This window comes from Oncorhynchus masou, chromosome 25, assembly GCF_036934945.1.
Source record: "Oncorhynchus masou masou isolate Uvic2021 chromosome 25, UVic_Omas_1.1, whole genome shotgun sequence".
Taxonomy (NCBI): Eukaryota; Metazoa; Chordata; class Actinopteri; order Salmoniformes; family Salmonidae; genus Oncorhynchus; species Oncorhynchus masou.
Window position 1 is genome coordinate 35,122,401 of NC_088236.1, and position 15,291 is coordinate 35,137,691.

General features: G+C 41.7%; 2 protein-coding genes across 2 annotated transcripts in view; one reads left to right on the top strand and one right to left on the bottom strand.

The window, feature by feature from the left end:
* LOC135513551 (rasGAP-activating-like protein 1) overlaps window positions 1-7,740 on the bottom strand; it is a 52,945-nt gene extending 45,205 nt beyond the window's left edge. Inside the window, exons 1-2 of the mRNA XM_064936432.1 lie at window positions 7,676-7,740; window positions 7,217-7,273 (exon numbers count right to left, since the gene is read on the bottom strand). Coding sequence (XP_064792504.1) covers window positions 7,217-7,273; window positions 7,676-7,740 — 122 coding nt within the window. The remainder of the gene's footprint in view (window positions 1-7,216; window positions 7,274-7,675) is intronic.
* Window positions 7,741-8,586: 846 nt separating this feature from the next.
* LOC135514183 (protein DGCR6-like) lies at window positions 8,587-11,476 on the top strand. Its single transcript, XM_064937466.1, has 6 exons — window positions 8,587-8,708; window positions 8,948-9,060; window positions 9,413-9,573; window positions 9,712-9,812; window positions 9,981-10,121; window positions 10,904-11,476. The coding sequence occupies exons 2-6, from the start codon at window positions 8,951-8,953 to the stop codon at window positions 10,982-10,984; spliced, it is 594 nt and encodes a 197-aa protein (XP_064793538.1). The 5' UTR covers window positions 8,587-8,708; window positions 8,948-8,950; the 3' UTR covers window positions 10,985-11,476.
* Window positions 11,477-15,291: the final 3,815 nt, after the last annotated feature.

Here is a 15,291-nt window from a genome sequence, read left to right on the forward strand (position 1 = left end):
TACGCGAATGCAGTAGAAGCCAAGGTAAATTGCTAGCTAGCATTAAACTTATCTTGTCAAAAACAATCAATCACAATCACTAGTTATAACTACTAATCCAGTTTAGCAGGCAATATTAACCAGGTGAAATTGTGTCATTTCTCTTGGGTTCATTGCACGCAGAGTCAGGGTATATGCAACATTTTGGGCTGCCTGGCTCATTGCAAACTAATTTGCCAGAATTTTACGTAATTATGACAAAACATTGAAAGTTGTGCAATGTAACAAGAATATTTAGACTTAGGGATGCCACCTGTTAAGATAAAATACCGAACGGTTCCGTATTTCACTGAAATAATAAACGTTTTGTTTTCGAAATGATTGTTTCCGGATTCAACCATATTAATGACCAAAGGCTCGTATTTCTGTGTGTTATTATGTTATAATTAAATCTGATTTGAGAGAGCAGTCTGACTGAGCAGCAGCAGGCCCGTAATCATTCATTCAAACAGTACTTTAGTGCGTTTTGCCAGCAGCTATTCACAAGCACAGCGATGTTTATGACTTCAAGCCTATCAGCCTAATGGCTGGTGTAACCAATGTGAAATGGCTAGCTAGTTAGCTGGGTGTGCTCTAATACCGTTTCAAACGTCACTCGCTTTTAGATTTGGAGTAGTTATTCCCCTTGCGCTGCAAGGGCCGCGGCTTTTGTGGGGGCGATGGGTAACGATGCTTCGAGTGTGACTGTTGCCGATGTGTTCCTGGTTCGAGCCCAGGTAGGGGCGAGGAGGGGGACGGAAGCTATACTGTTACCCTGGCAATACATAAAATGCCTATAAGGACATCCAATAGTCAAAGTTATATGAAATACAAATGGTATAGAGAGAAATAGTCCTATAAATACTATATTAACTACAACCTAAAACCTCTTACCTTGGAATATTGAAGTCTCATGTTAAAAGGAACCACCAACGTTCATATGTTCTCATGTTCTGAGCAAGAAACTTAAACGTTAGCTTTTTTACATGGCACATATTGCATATTGACACATATTACTTTCTTCTCCAACACTTTGTTTTTGCATTATTTAAACCAAATTGAACATGTTTCATTATTTATTTTAGGCTAAATTGATTTGATTGATGTTTTATATTAAGTTAAAATAAGTGTTAATTCAGTATTGTTCTAATTGTCATTATTACAAATAAAAAAATATTTAAAAAGCGGCTGATTAATCAGTATCAGCTTTTTTGGGCCTCCAATAATCGGTATCGGCGTTGAAAAATCATAATCGGTCGACCTCTAGTTATATGTACAGTATACAGTACCAGCCAAAAGTTTGGACACACCTACTGTTTCAAAGGGGTTTTCTTTATTTTTACTATTTTCTACATTGTAGAATAATAGTGAAGACATCACAACTATGAAATAACACATATGGAATCATGTAGTAACCACAAAAGTGCTAAACAAAAATCTAAATATATTTTATATTTGAGATTCTTTTAAGTAGCCACACTTTGCTTTGATGACAGCCTGGCACACTCTTTGCATTCTCTCAACCAGCTTCATGAAGTAGTCACCTGGAATGCATTTCCATTAACAGGTGTGCCTTGTTAAACATTTATTTGTGTAATTTCTTTCCTTCTCAATGCGTTTGAGCCAATCAGTTGTGTTGTGACAAGGTAGGGGTGGTATACAGAAGACAGCCCTATTTGGTAAAAGACCAAGTCCATATTATGGCAAGAATAGCTCAAATAAGCAAAGAGAAACCACAGTCCATCATTACTTTAAGACATGAAGGTCAGTCAATCAGGAAAATGTCAAGAAATTTTGAAGTTTTTCAAGCGCAGCCGCAAAAACCATCAATCGCTATGATGAAACTGGCTCTCATGAGGACCACCACAGGAAAGGAAGGCCCAGAGTTACCTCTGCTGCACAGGATAACTTCATTAGAGTTAACTGCACCTCAGATTGCAGCCCAGATAAATGATTCACAGAGTTCAAGTAACAGACACATCTTAACATCAACTGTTCAGAGGAGACTGCGTGAATCAGGCCTTCATGGTTACCAACAAGAACACCAACAAGAAGAAAAGACTTGCTTGGGACAAGAAACATGAGCAATGGACATTAGACTGGTGGAAATCTGTCGATTGGTCTGATGAGTCCAGATTTTAAATTTAGGTTCCAACCGTTGTGTCTTTGTGAGACGCAGAGTAGGTGAACGGATGATCTCTGTCATGGTTCCACCTGTCACCAGAGGGCGCAGAGACCATCTTAGAAACAATTATGACTCTCAGGTGTGTTCTTTACTCATTATGATTTCCCCTTACAACGAGGTCTGTTTTCTGTTTCTCTTTGCTGAAGCTTGAAATGTTTACCGTGTGCATTCCTTTCCTGAGTGAGTTTGAGAGTTTGTTGTTTTTTCAAGTGTACTGTGATCCTGGGGCTACCGTTTCTTAGTAAAGTATTATGTTTATCCTTAACCAGCGATTCCTTGTCTGTTCTTTTCTCTGTACCTGGGTCCAACCTCACCATGTCACAGCAAGCTTCTGCCCAAACATGGTCCCAGAAGAGATCACCCAGATCAAAAATGTTGTAACCCACCAAGGAGTATCATTGAGGAGCCCATTCAGATGGGGGACACACGTCTGAGCCCACAGGAGCGTGACAGGCGCATGCGCGAAGGCTGCTGCCTCTACTGCGGAGGTCTCGACCATCTCCGTGCTACTTGCCCAGAGCTGACGGGAAACGCCAGGGCTCGCCAGGACAAGGTGAGGCCCTGACAAGCTGTGAAGTAACCCCCCAACTACCCAGTCAGCGTCTGTCACTACCTGCAACCCTCCACTGGGACAACCGTCAGCACCTGATTCAAGCCTTTGTGTAATCCGGGGACACAGTTCATTTGATTGATCAGAACTTTGCCAGAGAATTACAAATCCCCTGAGTGAAATGTCCCATCCCTCTGCAGATTCAAGGCCTCGATGGACGACTGCGTCATAGAACTCCTAACCGGCTCCACAACCTCCCTGGGGTCGTCTGTACTCCCTCTCAATCCCCGAAGCAGCGGTCATGGACAATTACATCTGGGAGTCGCTGGAGGCAGGTTTCATTCACCCCTCTATCTCTCCAGCTGGTGCAGGCTTCTTCATGGGTAAGAAGGATGGAGGCCTGCATCCTTGCATCGATTAGAGGGCTGAACTGGATTACGATAAAGAATTGTTACTCCCTACCCCTTATGTCCTGCCGCCTTGGAGTTAGCCTTTAACACCCCTAGTGGTCACTGAGTATTTAGTCATGCCCTTCAAATTATCGAAGTCACCAGCAGTCTTTCAAGTATTGGTCAATGACACTCTTAGGGATATGTTGAATCTGTTCATCTTTGTTTACTTCTACAACAACCTGATCTTCTCCAAATCCCTTCCGGAACACATACTGCACGCCCGCCAAGTCCTTAGACGCCTCCTGCAGAGTCAACTGTCAAGATAGATAATTTGAGTTCTACGTATCCCAAGTGTCCTTCCTGGGTCACATTATCTCTACCGCAGGAATCCAAATGGATCCCGTAGAGGCAGTCGCCGACTGGCCCCGTCCCACCTCCCTCAAGCAGATCCAGTGGTTCCTTAGGTTTGCCAGTTCTTACGCAACTTTGTTGTGGTGGCAGCGACTCTCACGGTTCTAACCCGCAAGTCTAACCCGCAAGTTGCTGGACTCCTGAGGCTGACAGGGCATTCATGGAGCTCAAGGGACGTTTCACCTCCGAACACATCCTCGTTCATCCTGATCCTACTCTTCCCTTTGTGGCAGAGCTGGACACCTCAGACACCAGAGCAGGGGTGGTCCTTTCACAGCGGAACGAGGAGGACAAGAAACTGCAGCCATGCGCCTTTCTCTCCAAGCGGTTCTCGCCAGCGGAACACAACTAAGATGTAGGCAACCGGGAGCTCTTGGCAGTTAAGTGAGCCCTTGAGGGGTGGAGACACTGGTTGGAGGGGGCACCTCATCCTTCGTAATCTGGACGTACTATAAGAACTTGGTCTCCATTCAAGAAGCCAAGAGATTGAACGCTCGCCAGGCTAGGTGGGCTCTGTTTTATAACAGGTTTGATTTCACACTAGCCTATCGACTGGAATCCAAGAATCAGAAAGCAGACGCCCTGTCCGGCCAACACAATGTCTCTAACGAGGAGAGAGACTCCGAGCCCATCATCCCCAGCTCCCGCGTTGTGGCCCCTGGGATATGGAGTATTGAGACCACGGTCCGACATTCCGAGACCCAGGAACCTGACCCCAGTGGGGTACCCAATAAAAAGACTTTACGTTCCGCAATCATCCCATTCCCAAGTACTACAATGAGGACACTCCTCTCAATTAACTGCACATCCAGGTCAAGTCCTCACGACAGCTGGGTTGCGCCAACCTCTGACCATCCCCAGCCGGCCCTGGTCCCACCTAACACTTTATCACAGTGTTACCTCCATCCCAAGGGCTAACCACTATCCTGGTGGTCATTGATCGGTTCTCAAAGGCAGCCCATTTCATTGCCTTACCCAAGTTGCCCTCAGCGAAGGAGACCTCTGATCTCATGATTAACCATTTCTTTCGACTACAAGGACTTCCCCAGGACATTGTCTTGGATCGTGGGCCCCAGTTCGCTGCACGGTATTGTAAAGCCTTCTGTTCCCTGCTGGGGGAGTCGGTGAGTCTCTCCTCTTGGTTCCACCCACAGTCGAATGGGCAAATGGCGCGGGCCAACAGGAGCTGGAGAAGTTCTTCCACTGTTTCGTCTCTACCCAGTCCAGCAACAGGAGCAAGTTCCTTGTCTGGGTGGAGTATGCTAACAACACACCGCCGAACTTGTCCACTGGACTCTTGCCATTCGAGTGTCAGTTTGGGTAACCCCGACCCGTGTACTGATAGAGTTTGACACCCCTAGGCTAGCGTATCTATTTATGTAGCTAGCTAAAAACACGGAGCCTAACGTTATCTAGCTAGCTGCTGGGAGGATGTCATTGGAGGAGTGGCATGAGTGACCGACTTTTCCCCTCATATCATTTTTCAGTGGCTACAACTAGGGATGCATGTATCATTTGGTTAGCTAGCAAGAAATGTATATTGACTTATTCACAGTTAGCATATATCTTAGTTGTCAATCAAATGTATTTGGCAGGCAGGCAAGCAAGATCCCATTCAGTTGTCAAAAAGTGGATTGGGACAAGCATGCATTGGTAGGCAAGCTGCAAAAGGAATAGCAGGCTACTATTCCCCATGGTTTATCTGTAAAATTTTGACGGCCAACTGGCTGAAAAAGTTTGAGAGGGTCTGGGTTCCCTCGTTAGATTTTAGCTCATCTCACTCTGGCTAGCATTAGTTGTTGATCTTGTTGTTGATGTGCATAGGCAACTGAGGGAGAGAGACCCTACCTGTTCATGGTTGCTTGATCAATATTACTGTGAAGTTCCTAAATGTAAGAGGACTCCCGTGGTATTTACATACTTATTTGCAGAAATCCATTCAGGTGTGTTTTGTGGCTTTTGGCGAATGCGTTCTAATGATCTAAAGTCTCGCTGTTGCTACTGCCTGTAAACACACAGTCCAGTTCAAAGTAAATGACGGCAGGCCCGTGTGGCAAATGGCTTATTTGCATATAGGCCTACTGTAGCTCTGATTGACAACGGCGCACCAGTCTGCATAGAGTCCAGGACAAAACATGTTTGTATTCAGTTTTATTTACTGCAGTGTCTATTAATTGTCCAATTGCTCTTCCGTTTTCCCACTCTATATTGCTATAGATTTTTCACTAACACCTTAGCATATGTCATTCCCAAACATTCTATGAATTCATGAAAATGACCATATAAGTGCTCGCTTGTCAAAACATTTAAAAAATTGTGTCATTCTTCCTGGGGATTTATATGAACAGATTTTTAAAAAGATTTCATGTTGCTAAAACGCTGTCAGTTCCACTTTAATGGAGGTGCCAATGCCAAAGAGGAGAAAAGTGCAGGACATAAGATTTTTGGGGAGAGCAGAGGACTTAACAGAGTAAATGTTAGCTTATTAACATGAATTAGATTCTGCTTTTATTCACTATTATTTATTTACTGTCTGGCAATAGGTATAGCTAGCTAGCTAACTAAACTGTACAATTCAATAGACTGGTACTACATAGTCAGCTAACTAGCTATACATATTGCCAGACAATAAATGAATAACTTTGCTAATAAAAGCAGAATCTAATTAATGTTAATAAGCTAACCCCATCACTGTTAAGTCCAGCCATTTTTGTCATATGATAATGGTATTTGGTTATACGATTATGGGAAGGTTCAAAGACAGGCAATACAGAGAGTGAGTGAGAGAGCACCACCAATGTTGAGGCAAGGAGAGGACGAACAAGTCATCAGGTGTGAATTTGGAGTTGTGTAACCAAGGAAGATGTTTCTTGACTCAGATTGCCTTGACTCCTTTGATGCTAATTGGGTATAAGAAATGTGTTATTGAAGACCATGTGGTTAAGAGTACACAAATAGAATAATGGGTTTTAACTTTTTAAATGTAGTTAAAGAAGGGTTGTGAACTTTCTGAGTTTGTTGTTATTGAAGTATATTGACCAAATGATCAGGACATTTTTGAATGTATTTCCCCTTCAGAATTCACCAGAAATAACCATTTCAAAGCTGTTTTAACAACAGGAGGACCTCGGACACCCTAGAGGGGTGAACTGACACCGGAAACAACTGACCCCGACCCCCGAATATCAAACACAAACTTACACCATTGCTTGTGTGGAGAGACACACAGCCAAAACAGGGCAATGCACTGCCTGAACCATGGTTACCTGCTGGTGTCCTAAAGGCAAGTCCTGGATCAGGTTCTCGTGGGCTTGGGGGGCTCAAGCTAAGAACACCACAGTCCTGATCAGTAATCACACATCTATCCTACTGTACCACATCCCAACCCACTCCCTAATCATACATTCTGTTCTCATCCAATTTTGAATTCAACGTGTATGCAGGATACAATAGTTTCATTTGAACTGATAAATATTTTTGCATTTACAGTTGTCCACTCATGTACATCAGTTTTCATGTTCTTGGCAGCAGCATGCCACTTGCTGTCACATGAAATTCTAAAGTAGCAGTATAGCCCACTTATCAATAGCATTTATGATCATAAAATAGTCAAATTACGTAGCAAACAAAACAAGAACGCATAGGACTTGATGGACTCACCTGGCCACAACTTCATTGTCCACTTTTACAATGCAATATGGGTCACTGGTCCCAGAGCTTCAGAGATTAAAAAAAAAAAAAATGTTAAATATATATATATGGAATTAAGATGGAATTCAGGTAGTAGCCCACTGTGCAGGTCATTTCAACATCTGTTCCACGTTGGTTCAACGTATGACATTACGTGGAAACAACGTTGATTCAACCAGCGTGTTCCCAGTGGGAGAGGAAACCTACAGATATCTCTTCACTTATTATTTGCTTAAGAACTTATTGATATACATTTCTTAGAGAACACCTGTCAAGTATACTCATTTTTAACATACACTAATCTGTAAAACAAAGGTATTCTTGACTTCAAACAAGTGTACGTCCTATAAGTGTACTTCACACAACGACAAACCTATAAATAAGCAAATAGTAGTAATTGCTGCCTGATTACAATTACGAAATACTCACACGTCTTTGGCTGGTAGGCTCCTGCCCTCTACAATACGGAAATATAGGGATGTGTTTTTGGCCATTTCTGACAGAGTGGTTTTGCCACTTGTTTTCATCTGCCCATCCGAGATCCTTACTACCGTGCTCCCCTCATCAGCAAGTGTGTTCTCTTCATTTCTGGCACCTTTTGCGCGTGACGGCGCGACGAGCCCATGTTAATCAATGTTGTATCGTTTGCATTGTACAGGTTTAGATATATAACTAACAGTCACGTTGCAAACGAATAAGCGTAAGGCCAGTGTAGACAAACAAACAACAATGTTGTTAAATGTTTGGGTGGAAACAACCAAATGTTTTATATATCTAAAGTATCGTGCCAATAAACAAATCTATATTTTCTGACTGACATTTACTTTCCTAATTTCGGTCCTTTGAAGAAAATAATCATCCTATGCGTATTTTCGAATTTCCATATACGATTTGTTGCCACCTATTTTAATGGAAAAAAATGTAGATCATAGTAGCTACTTTAAAAAAACTATACATCTTTAGACTTCATTGGTGTCTCATTAACCTGGACTACCTGCCGAAAAGAGACACATGACACTGTCAACTACAGTTGCGAACACAAGCATCCTCAAGTCATTAGCGATGCTCAGCTGCTCGCCTTGTTGCATCTGCACTTTACTCGATTGACAGACATTGTGCGGCGCACGTCATCTAGCGGACGAATGTACATTCTGCAAGTTCTCGCGCCCCCTAACTCGCTTTTGTTTTTGTCAAATTATAGTTACATATTTAAATTGAACTTTTCTTTCCTAATATAATACATACTAAGATTGATAACAAAAATTACATTAAATAAAAATCATATGAGGAGATTAATTACAAGCAGGCATCTTATAGACAACAAACCTTTTGTTAGGGTCCTTCCACAGAGCATCAGCCACTTGCCTGACTGTTTGCTAGGCTACAGCAGAAATGCACGATACATTGTGTATAGTACTTTTTGATGAACTTCTAAAAGTAATTACTGTAGTTGGGTAACTTGGTAAGTATGTGGTTCATCTACGCTTTTACGGCAAAGGGTATGATAATAACCTGTGCTTTGGCTCAGAGTGAAGCTAACGAGCTCGCATGATGAATTGCTGACTTATTCATGACTCGGAAATCCTTTGGGCTCCCTTGATTTTTCTCGAAAGCTAGCTCGGGGATAGCTGAAAACCTCGACCTTCTGGTGTAAATATTATGGATTTTGGTAATTGATATGGTTCTTTGACTTAACTTTAGAAAATGGAGAGTTATCCTGCGGTATACGAAGAACAGAATGATTCTACAAAACAACAAGAGAGACATTACTACTTACTTTCAGAACTTCAAACCCTTGTCAAAGATTTGCCCAGGTAACCAGCCCAACCTAGCACCATGGGAGAATCAATTGCATTCACCTTATTCCTCGCATCTTCTTTAGTCGCGTCCATCTAAAACCCCGTCGAATGGTCCCTTCCAATTGATTATTTGAGAAGGTGAGGATGCGAGGAATCAAGTTAAAGCAATTGAGAGTCTCCACATAACTAGGAACCATGAGTGCATATAAGATATATACAGTTGTTGGATGTCAGAAGCATGTCAGAATTTCAGGTAGTCCCATCCCTGTTTCAGTCTGTTTGATTCCTAGTGAATACACCCCAGGCGTTACAGAAACTAGACTTGACCTCCAGAAACAAAGCTGTTGAACTATTTCTCCATGTCCAGCTCCTTTCAGCAGCGCCTGTCCTACACCACACTGAGTGACCTGGCTCAGGCACTCATAGATGGAACAGTGTATGATATAGTACAGGGACTCCTGGACATCCAGCACCTGACTGAGAGGAATCTGTACAACCAGAGACAAAAGCTGCACTGTGAGCATCGAGGTGTGTGTCTCTAGGTTTCACATGTTCTCACATGGTCTTACACTCAAATGGTTATTTTTTTATGTTGGTGTGCCCATTATACTAGGGATCTGAGGTCCTTTGACCTTACAATGTCTCTATTCTCTTCCTCATGCCCAGCACTCAAGCAGGATTTGGTTCGTAAGCATAAAGAAGCCCTACAGGTTTGCAAGTCCCACAACCTTGCAGTTATGAAAACCAATCAACAAGGAGAAACTGAGGTATGGAATTGACAGAGCAACATGCCATTTTATTAGTCTTTTTGTTGTTGTTGATATGCTGTTATATTAGTTTTCCACATGTTATCGAAACATCCATCCTTCTATATCACAGCCACAGAGTTAAATTATGTTGATCATGTCAGAGAACATTATGATTGTCTCTATCAGGCTCTGGAGATTCGAGTGAGAGAGGAGCAAAGGATGATGGATGAGAAGATTGTGGTGGAGATGGACCAAAAGGTGATAGACCAGCAGAACACCTTGGAGATGGCTGGAGTCCCAGGGTTTTACATAACCACCAATCCCCAGGTGAATCAACACTATGTAAATGTACATTCTTGTGCATATGGCAGATGCATGGAACATAATGGTTCAATGTCATTGTGTGCTTCTACATAAGCTCATAACCAGATGTCTGTTCTATCAAATAATATGGTAGATTTTTAGTTTGTCTCCATTCTAATGTTGACATAATCCTGATTTATTTAGGTAAATGTATTGCCTTGAATTCTAGAGAAATTATTTGTTCTGCAGTTTGAAGTGTTGAAAGCTAAGGACACTTCCATTTGGGTCAGGGGGTGAAACATCGATTGCAGTGCAGAAACATTTCCAGTAGATGGTGGTAGAGGCTCTCTCGTTCCACCATTGTAACATACCTGTTATGCTGCAGGTGTAGACAAATTGTGGGTTTTTACCTGCTTCACTGGAAGCATATTCTGGAAGCAGTCAGTGCAAGCAGAGCGCCAACCTCTTTAAAGGAATACTGCGGCAATGAAACCGTTTTTATACCTCCTACTGTACCTGTAGACTTCCAGTTATTGTGCTAATGCTAGTTAGCATTGACTCGCAAAACTACCTCTAACTTCCTTCATAATGCACACCGAGACATAAAAATGATTTTGGGCGTGAGCAGCTTAACGCATTCTTGGTTTTGCGGGACTGCACTGCTCACGCAGCCAGTGTAGCAAGCTTCATTGACAGCAATCGGCGTGCGTCACTAGCAGCTCACATCTGGCAAAAGTTGCATGTCCAGTGTAGTAGTAGGTCTGTAATGCCTCGGGAGATTTCATGTTCCATTCTTGTCATTGCAGGAGCTGACGATGCAGATTAACCTGCTTGAACTGATACTTAAACTTCAACAGAAAGAGTCCCAGTCAGGAGTTCTGTCATGAGACCGACACACAGACACACACACACACACAGAAAGGGTCTGATTGTGTTAAATAAAGCACTGGACACTGAAGAGCATATCCTAGAGTGCATAGACACTTCAAAGAGCATCCTGTCCTCTTGTTAGTGAGCACTTGTGCGGGGCTCAGGATTCACGTTCAGGTTCATGTCTTCAGGTGCTGTGTGTGTTCCCATAAATGCACATGGAAACCAAGAAGTTGTATTGCTTTGTGATTCTATGTAGAAATCACTGGTTCTGGGTGGTAATGGGGCCCTGATGAGAGTGTGGGAATTTGAAGAATCACTGAAGGCTGTAGATACATTTGTGTTGCCACTCACAGATAAAAAATGGAGATAATTCGTATTATTCATCCAAGTTATCATGTTTGTGATGACATTATTATTTTTCATTCATGTTTATCAACATAACATGTTTACCATGATTTTGGCCACTGTAAAATGTGTGTTCATGAAATAAAGTCAATTTACTTTGATTGTGACCACTGTTTCTTTATTAGTCTAGTCAGTGACAATAGGGTCAACCTACATTGGTTAAAAGGTATTCAAATTGACTAGTACTATACATACTTAGAGGACTTGAATATAATTTGCATTCTGATACTGTAGCATCCAGTTATGAGTTACTATGGTAGATGAATACTTCTGACAGCTTTAGACTTAAACGTGTGGGAATTGGCCTATATGGACAGAGCTAAATTGAAATGTTTCTTACAGAAGAAATATGAAAGCATAACCATGGTGGCAATTAAAATAGAGTTTGGAGATTATGAGTAAATTATTAGACTTAAGGTGAGGACACAATAGTTCACCTGACACAACTGAATTCAAACATTGCACTGTTGATTTAATGAGCATTTGACATTTTCTGTACTTTTCACTCCATTTGTTCATAATGAAATCTTAAAATACTCTGGATACATTCAGTAACGTAAGAATATGAATTGAAAATGTGGGGTAGGTGCAACATAAGACACGGAAATGACAAGGGTTAGAGTGAGGGTCTAACTGGTCCATGACTGTGGCAACACATCTCCAAAATGTTCACAGTTCCTAAGTAATTTCAATGCACTTTTATGACTCAAATAATCTTCAACCATAGGGTGCTTTTTAAAATCTCTTAGCTATGCAATTGAGGAACTAGAGCAAGTGCTCTTGTATTTGTTTTGTTTGGAACACAGCCCTGCATCCCAGCCATAACACAATAACTTGAAGATTACGCAATCTAAAAACAGTCCATTATAAATTGCAATCTGAGTCAGGTGGGAATCATTTGAAAGCTTGTTATATTGCCTACATGACTAGCTAAGTTATAAAATCCAATCTTAGTGTTAGGATTTCACAAGGCAATTCAAAGAAGCAGATCATTTTGATGCGCATGGAATGGATTCATGAGTGCATTGAGATGTGTGTTCCACGGCCAATTTTCTTCACAATAGACATAGGCTCATTCTGTTCAGAACAGCCCAGTGTATGAAGCCATGACATCTTGTAATGTCGTCTACACACAATACCCCATAATGTCAAAATTAAAAGTTTTTAGACATTTTTACAAATTAATATAAAATGAAAAGTTGAAATGTCAGATTCAACAACAAAGACCAGGGAGGTTTTCCAATCCCAAACAACGGACATTGAATATTTCTTTGAGCATGGTGAAGTTAATAATTACGCTTGGGATGGTGTGTCAATACACCCAGTCACTACAAAGATACAGGCATTCTTCCAAATTCAGTTGATGGAGATAAAGGAAACCTCTCAGGCATTTCACCATGAGGCCAATGGTGATTTAAATGTTTTTATCAATTGTATTTTACCACCTTTTTCTCCCCAATTTCGTGATATCCAATTATGATCTTGTTTCATCGCTGCAAACGGGCTGATATCCAATTGTATTTTACCACCTTTTTCTCCCCAATTTCGTGATATCCAATTATGATCTTGTTTCATCGCTGCAAACGGGCTCGGGAGAGGCGAAGGTTGAGTCATGTGAAACATGACCCGCCAAACCGCGCTTCTTAACACCCGCCTGCTTAAGCCAGAAGGCAGCCGCACCAATGTGTCGGAGGAACCACTGTTCAACTGACAACTGAAGTCAGCCTGCAGGCGCCTGGCCCACCACAAGGAGTCGCTAGAGCGCGATGAGCCAAGTAAAGCCCCCCCGGCCAAACCCTCCCCGAACCCGGACGACGCTGGGCCAATTGTGCGCAGCACTATGGGATTCCCAGTCACGCCAGTTGTGACACAGCCTGGGGTCTGTAGTGACGCCTCAAGCACCACGATGCAGTGCCTTAGACCGCTGTGCCACTCAGGAGGCCCCTTAATGGTGATTTTAAACCAGTGACAGAGTTAAATGGCTGTGGTAGGAGAAAACTGATGATGGATCAACACAATTGTAGTTACTCAACAATACTAACCTAAATGACAGAGGAAAATATAAGGAAGTTTGTACAGAATTAAAATATTCAAAAGCATGGATCCTGTTTGCATAAAGGCAATACTGCAAGTCATCATCCAAAGAAATTAACTTTTTGTCCTGAATATAAAGCATTGTGTTTGGGAAAAATCCAACAGTACCAATCTTCATATTTTCAAACATGGTGGTGGTTGCATCATGCTATGGGTATGTTTGTCATCGGCAAGGACTAGGGGAGTTTTTTGGGATGAAGAAATGGAATAGATTCAAGCACAGGCAAAGTCCTAATACGCAAAGCCAAATATACAGTGGAGTTACTTACCAAGATGACATTGAGTGGCCTAGTTACAGTTTTGACTTAAATCAGTTTGAAAATCTATGGCTGTCTAGTAATGATCAACAACCAACTTCACAGAGCTTGAAGAATTTAAAAAAGAATAAGGGCAAATATTGTACAAGACTCAGAAAGACCCAGAAAATAATCGCTGCCAAAGGTGATTCTAACATGTATTGACTCAGGAGGTTGAATACTTATCTAATCAAAATCTATTAGTGTTATTTTGAATTAATTAAAAATAAGTTCGAATTTTTCTTCCACTTTGACATTACAGAATATTTTGTGTAGATTGTTGACAAAAAATGACTATTGTAATCCCACATTTTAATCCCACTTTGTAACACAACGTGGAAAACGTGGAAAAAGTAAAAGGGTGTGAATACTTTCTGAAGTCACTGTATGACAACAATGAAATCAAAAAAATGCGCCGAATACAACAGGTTCACCTTACAGTGAAATGCTTACTTACAAGCCCTTAACCAACAATGCAGTTTAAAAAAAGAAAGAAAATAAGAAGAATAAGAAATAAAAATAACAAATAATTAAAGAGCAGCGGTAAAATGCTATATACAGGGGGTACTGTTATAAACAGGGGGTACTGTTACAGAGTCAATTTGCGGAGGCACCGGTTAGTCGAGGTAATTGAGGTAATATGTACATGTAGGTAGAGTTATTAAAGTGATAATAACAGAGAGTAGCAGCAGTGTAAATGGGGGGGGGGGGGGTGCAAATAGTCTGGGTAGAAAGTGTCTTTTGCGGTAGCAGAGAGAACAGTCTATGACTAGGGTGGCTGGAGTCTTTGACAAGTTTTAGGGCCTTCCTCTGACACCGCCTGGTATAGAGGTCCTGGATAGCAGGAAGCTTGACCCCAGTGATGTACTGGGCCATAAGCACTACCCTCTATAGTGCCTTGTGGTCGGAGGCCAAGCAGTTGCCATACCAGGCAGAGCTTTGGTTGAGTTTCCCTGGCACTCTTTCCACATGCTAAAGTCATGGGACCGTTATTAGAATTTTTCAGCATCATGTTCAAACATCTATAAGTGACTTTGTAGAGCTTGACAATCAATTATAGAGACTTTCAGTTGATTTGGAGATGGTGCACGAAAAATGCTAATATATGTCCCATGACTTGAATGGGATTTATGCCAGGGAAACTCAACCAAAAGCATGGATTGTTGTCATACAACAGGTTACTTTTAACAAGGTATGGAAACCATTGTGGAATTTTAGAATTTTCTTGAGCTATCCATTTAAACACTGGCTGTACACAGGCCTTTTGGGTGCATTAATTTTCCCAGGCATTATTGACTTATTCCAGATTTTATAACTTGTGGATAAGTATTTTAAGTTTCGGCTAACCATATTATGTTATAGCCATCTGTCATTCGGTGATACAGTCGATGGCAAGGAACTGATGATGCATGCAATGTCTGAGAAGGGGTATGCGACGCTTGATCCTATCGTCATCAGATGTACAATAGACCAGTACTGTGCCTTTAAGAAGAGAGCTCGGTCAGCTCACAATCCTCTGGTTCTCC

Bases quoted from the DNA above. Each gene is read 5' to 3' on its own strand.
- LOC135514183 (XM_064937466.1), top strand. From the start codon at position 8,951: ATGGAGAGTTATCCTGCGGTATACGAAGAACAGAATGATTCTACAAAA. The intron at 9,813-9,980 runs GTATGGAATTGA...TGTCTCTATCAG, and splicing joins ATCAACAAGGAGAAACTGAG to GCTCTGGAGATTCGAGTGAG. The intron at 10,122-10,903 runs GTGAATCAACAC...TTGTCATTGCAG, and splicing joins ACATAACCACCAATCCCCAG to GAGCTGACGATGCAGATTAA.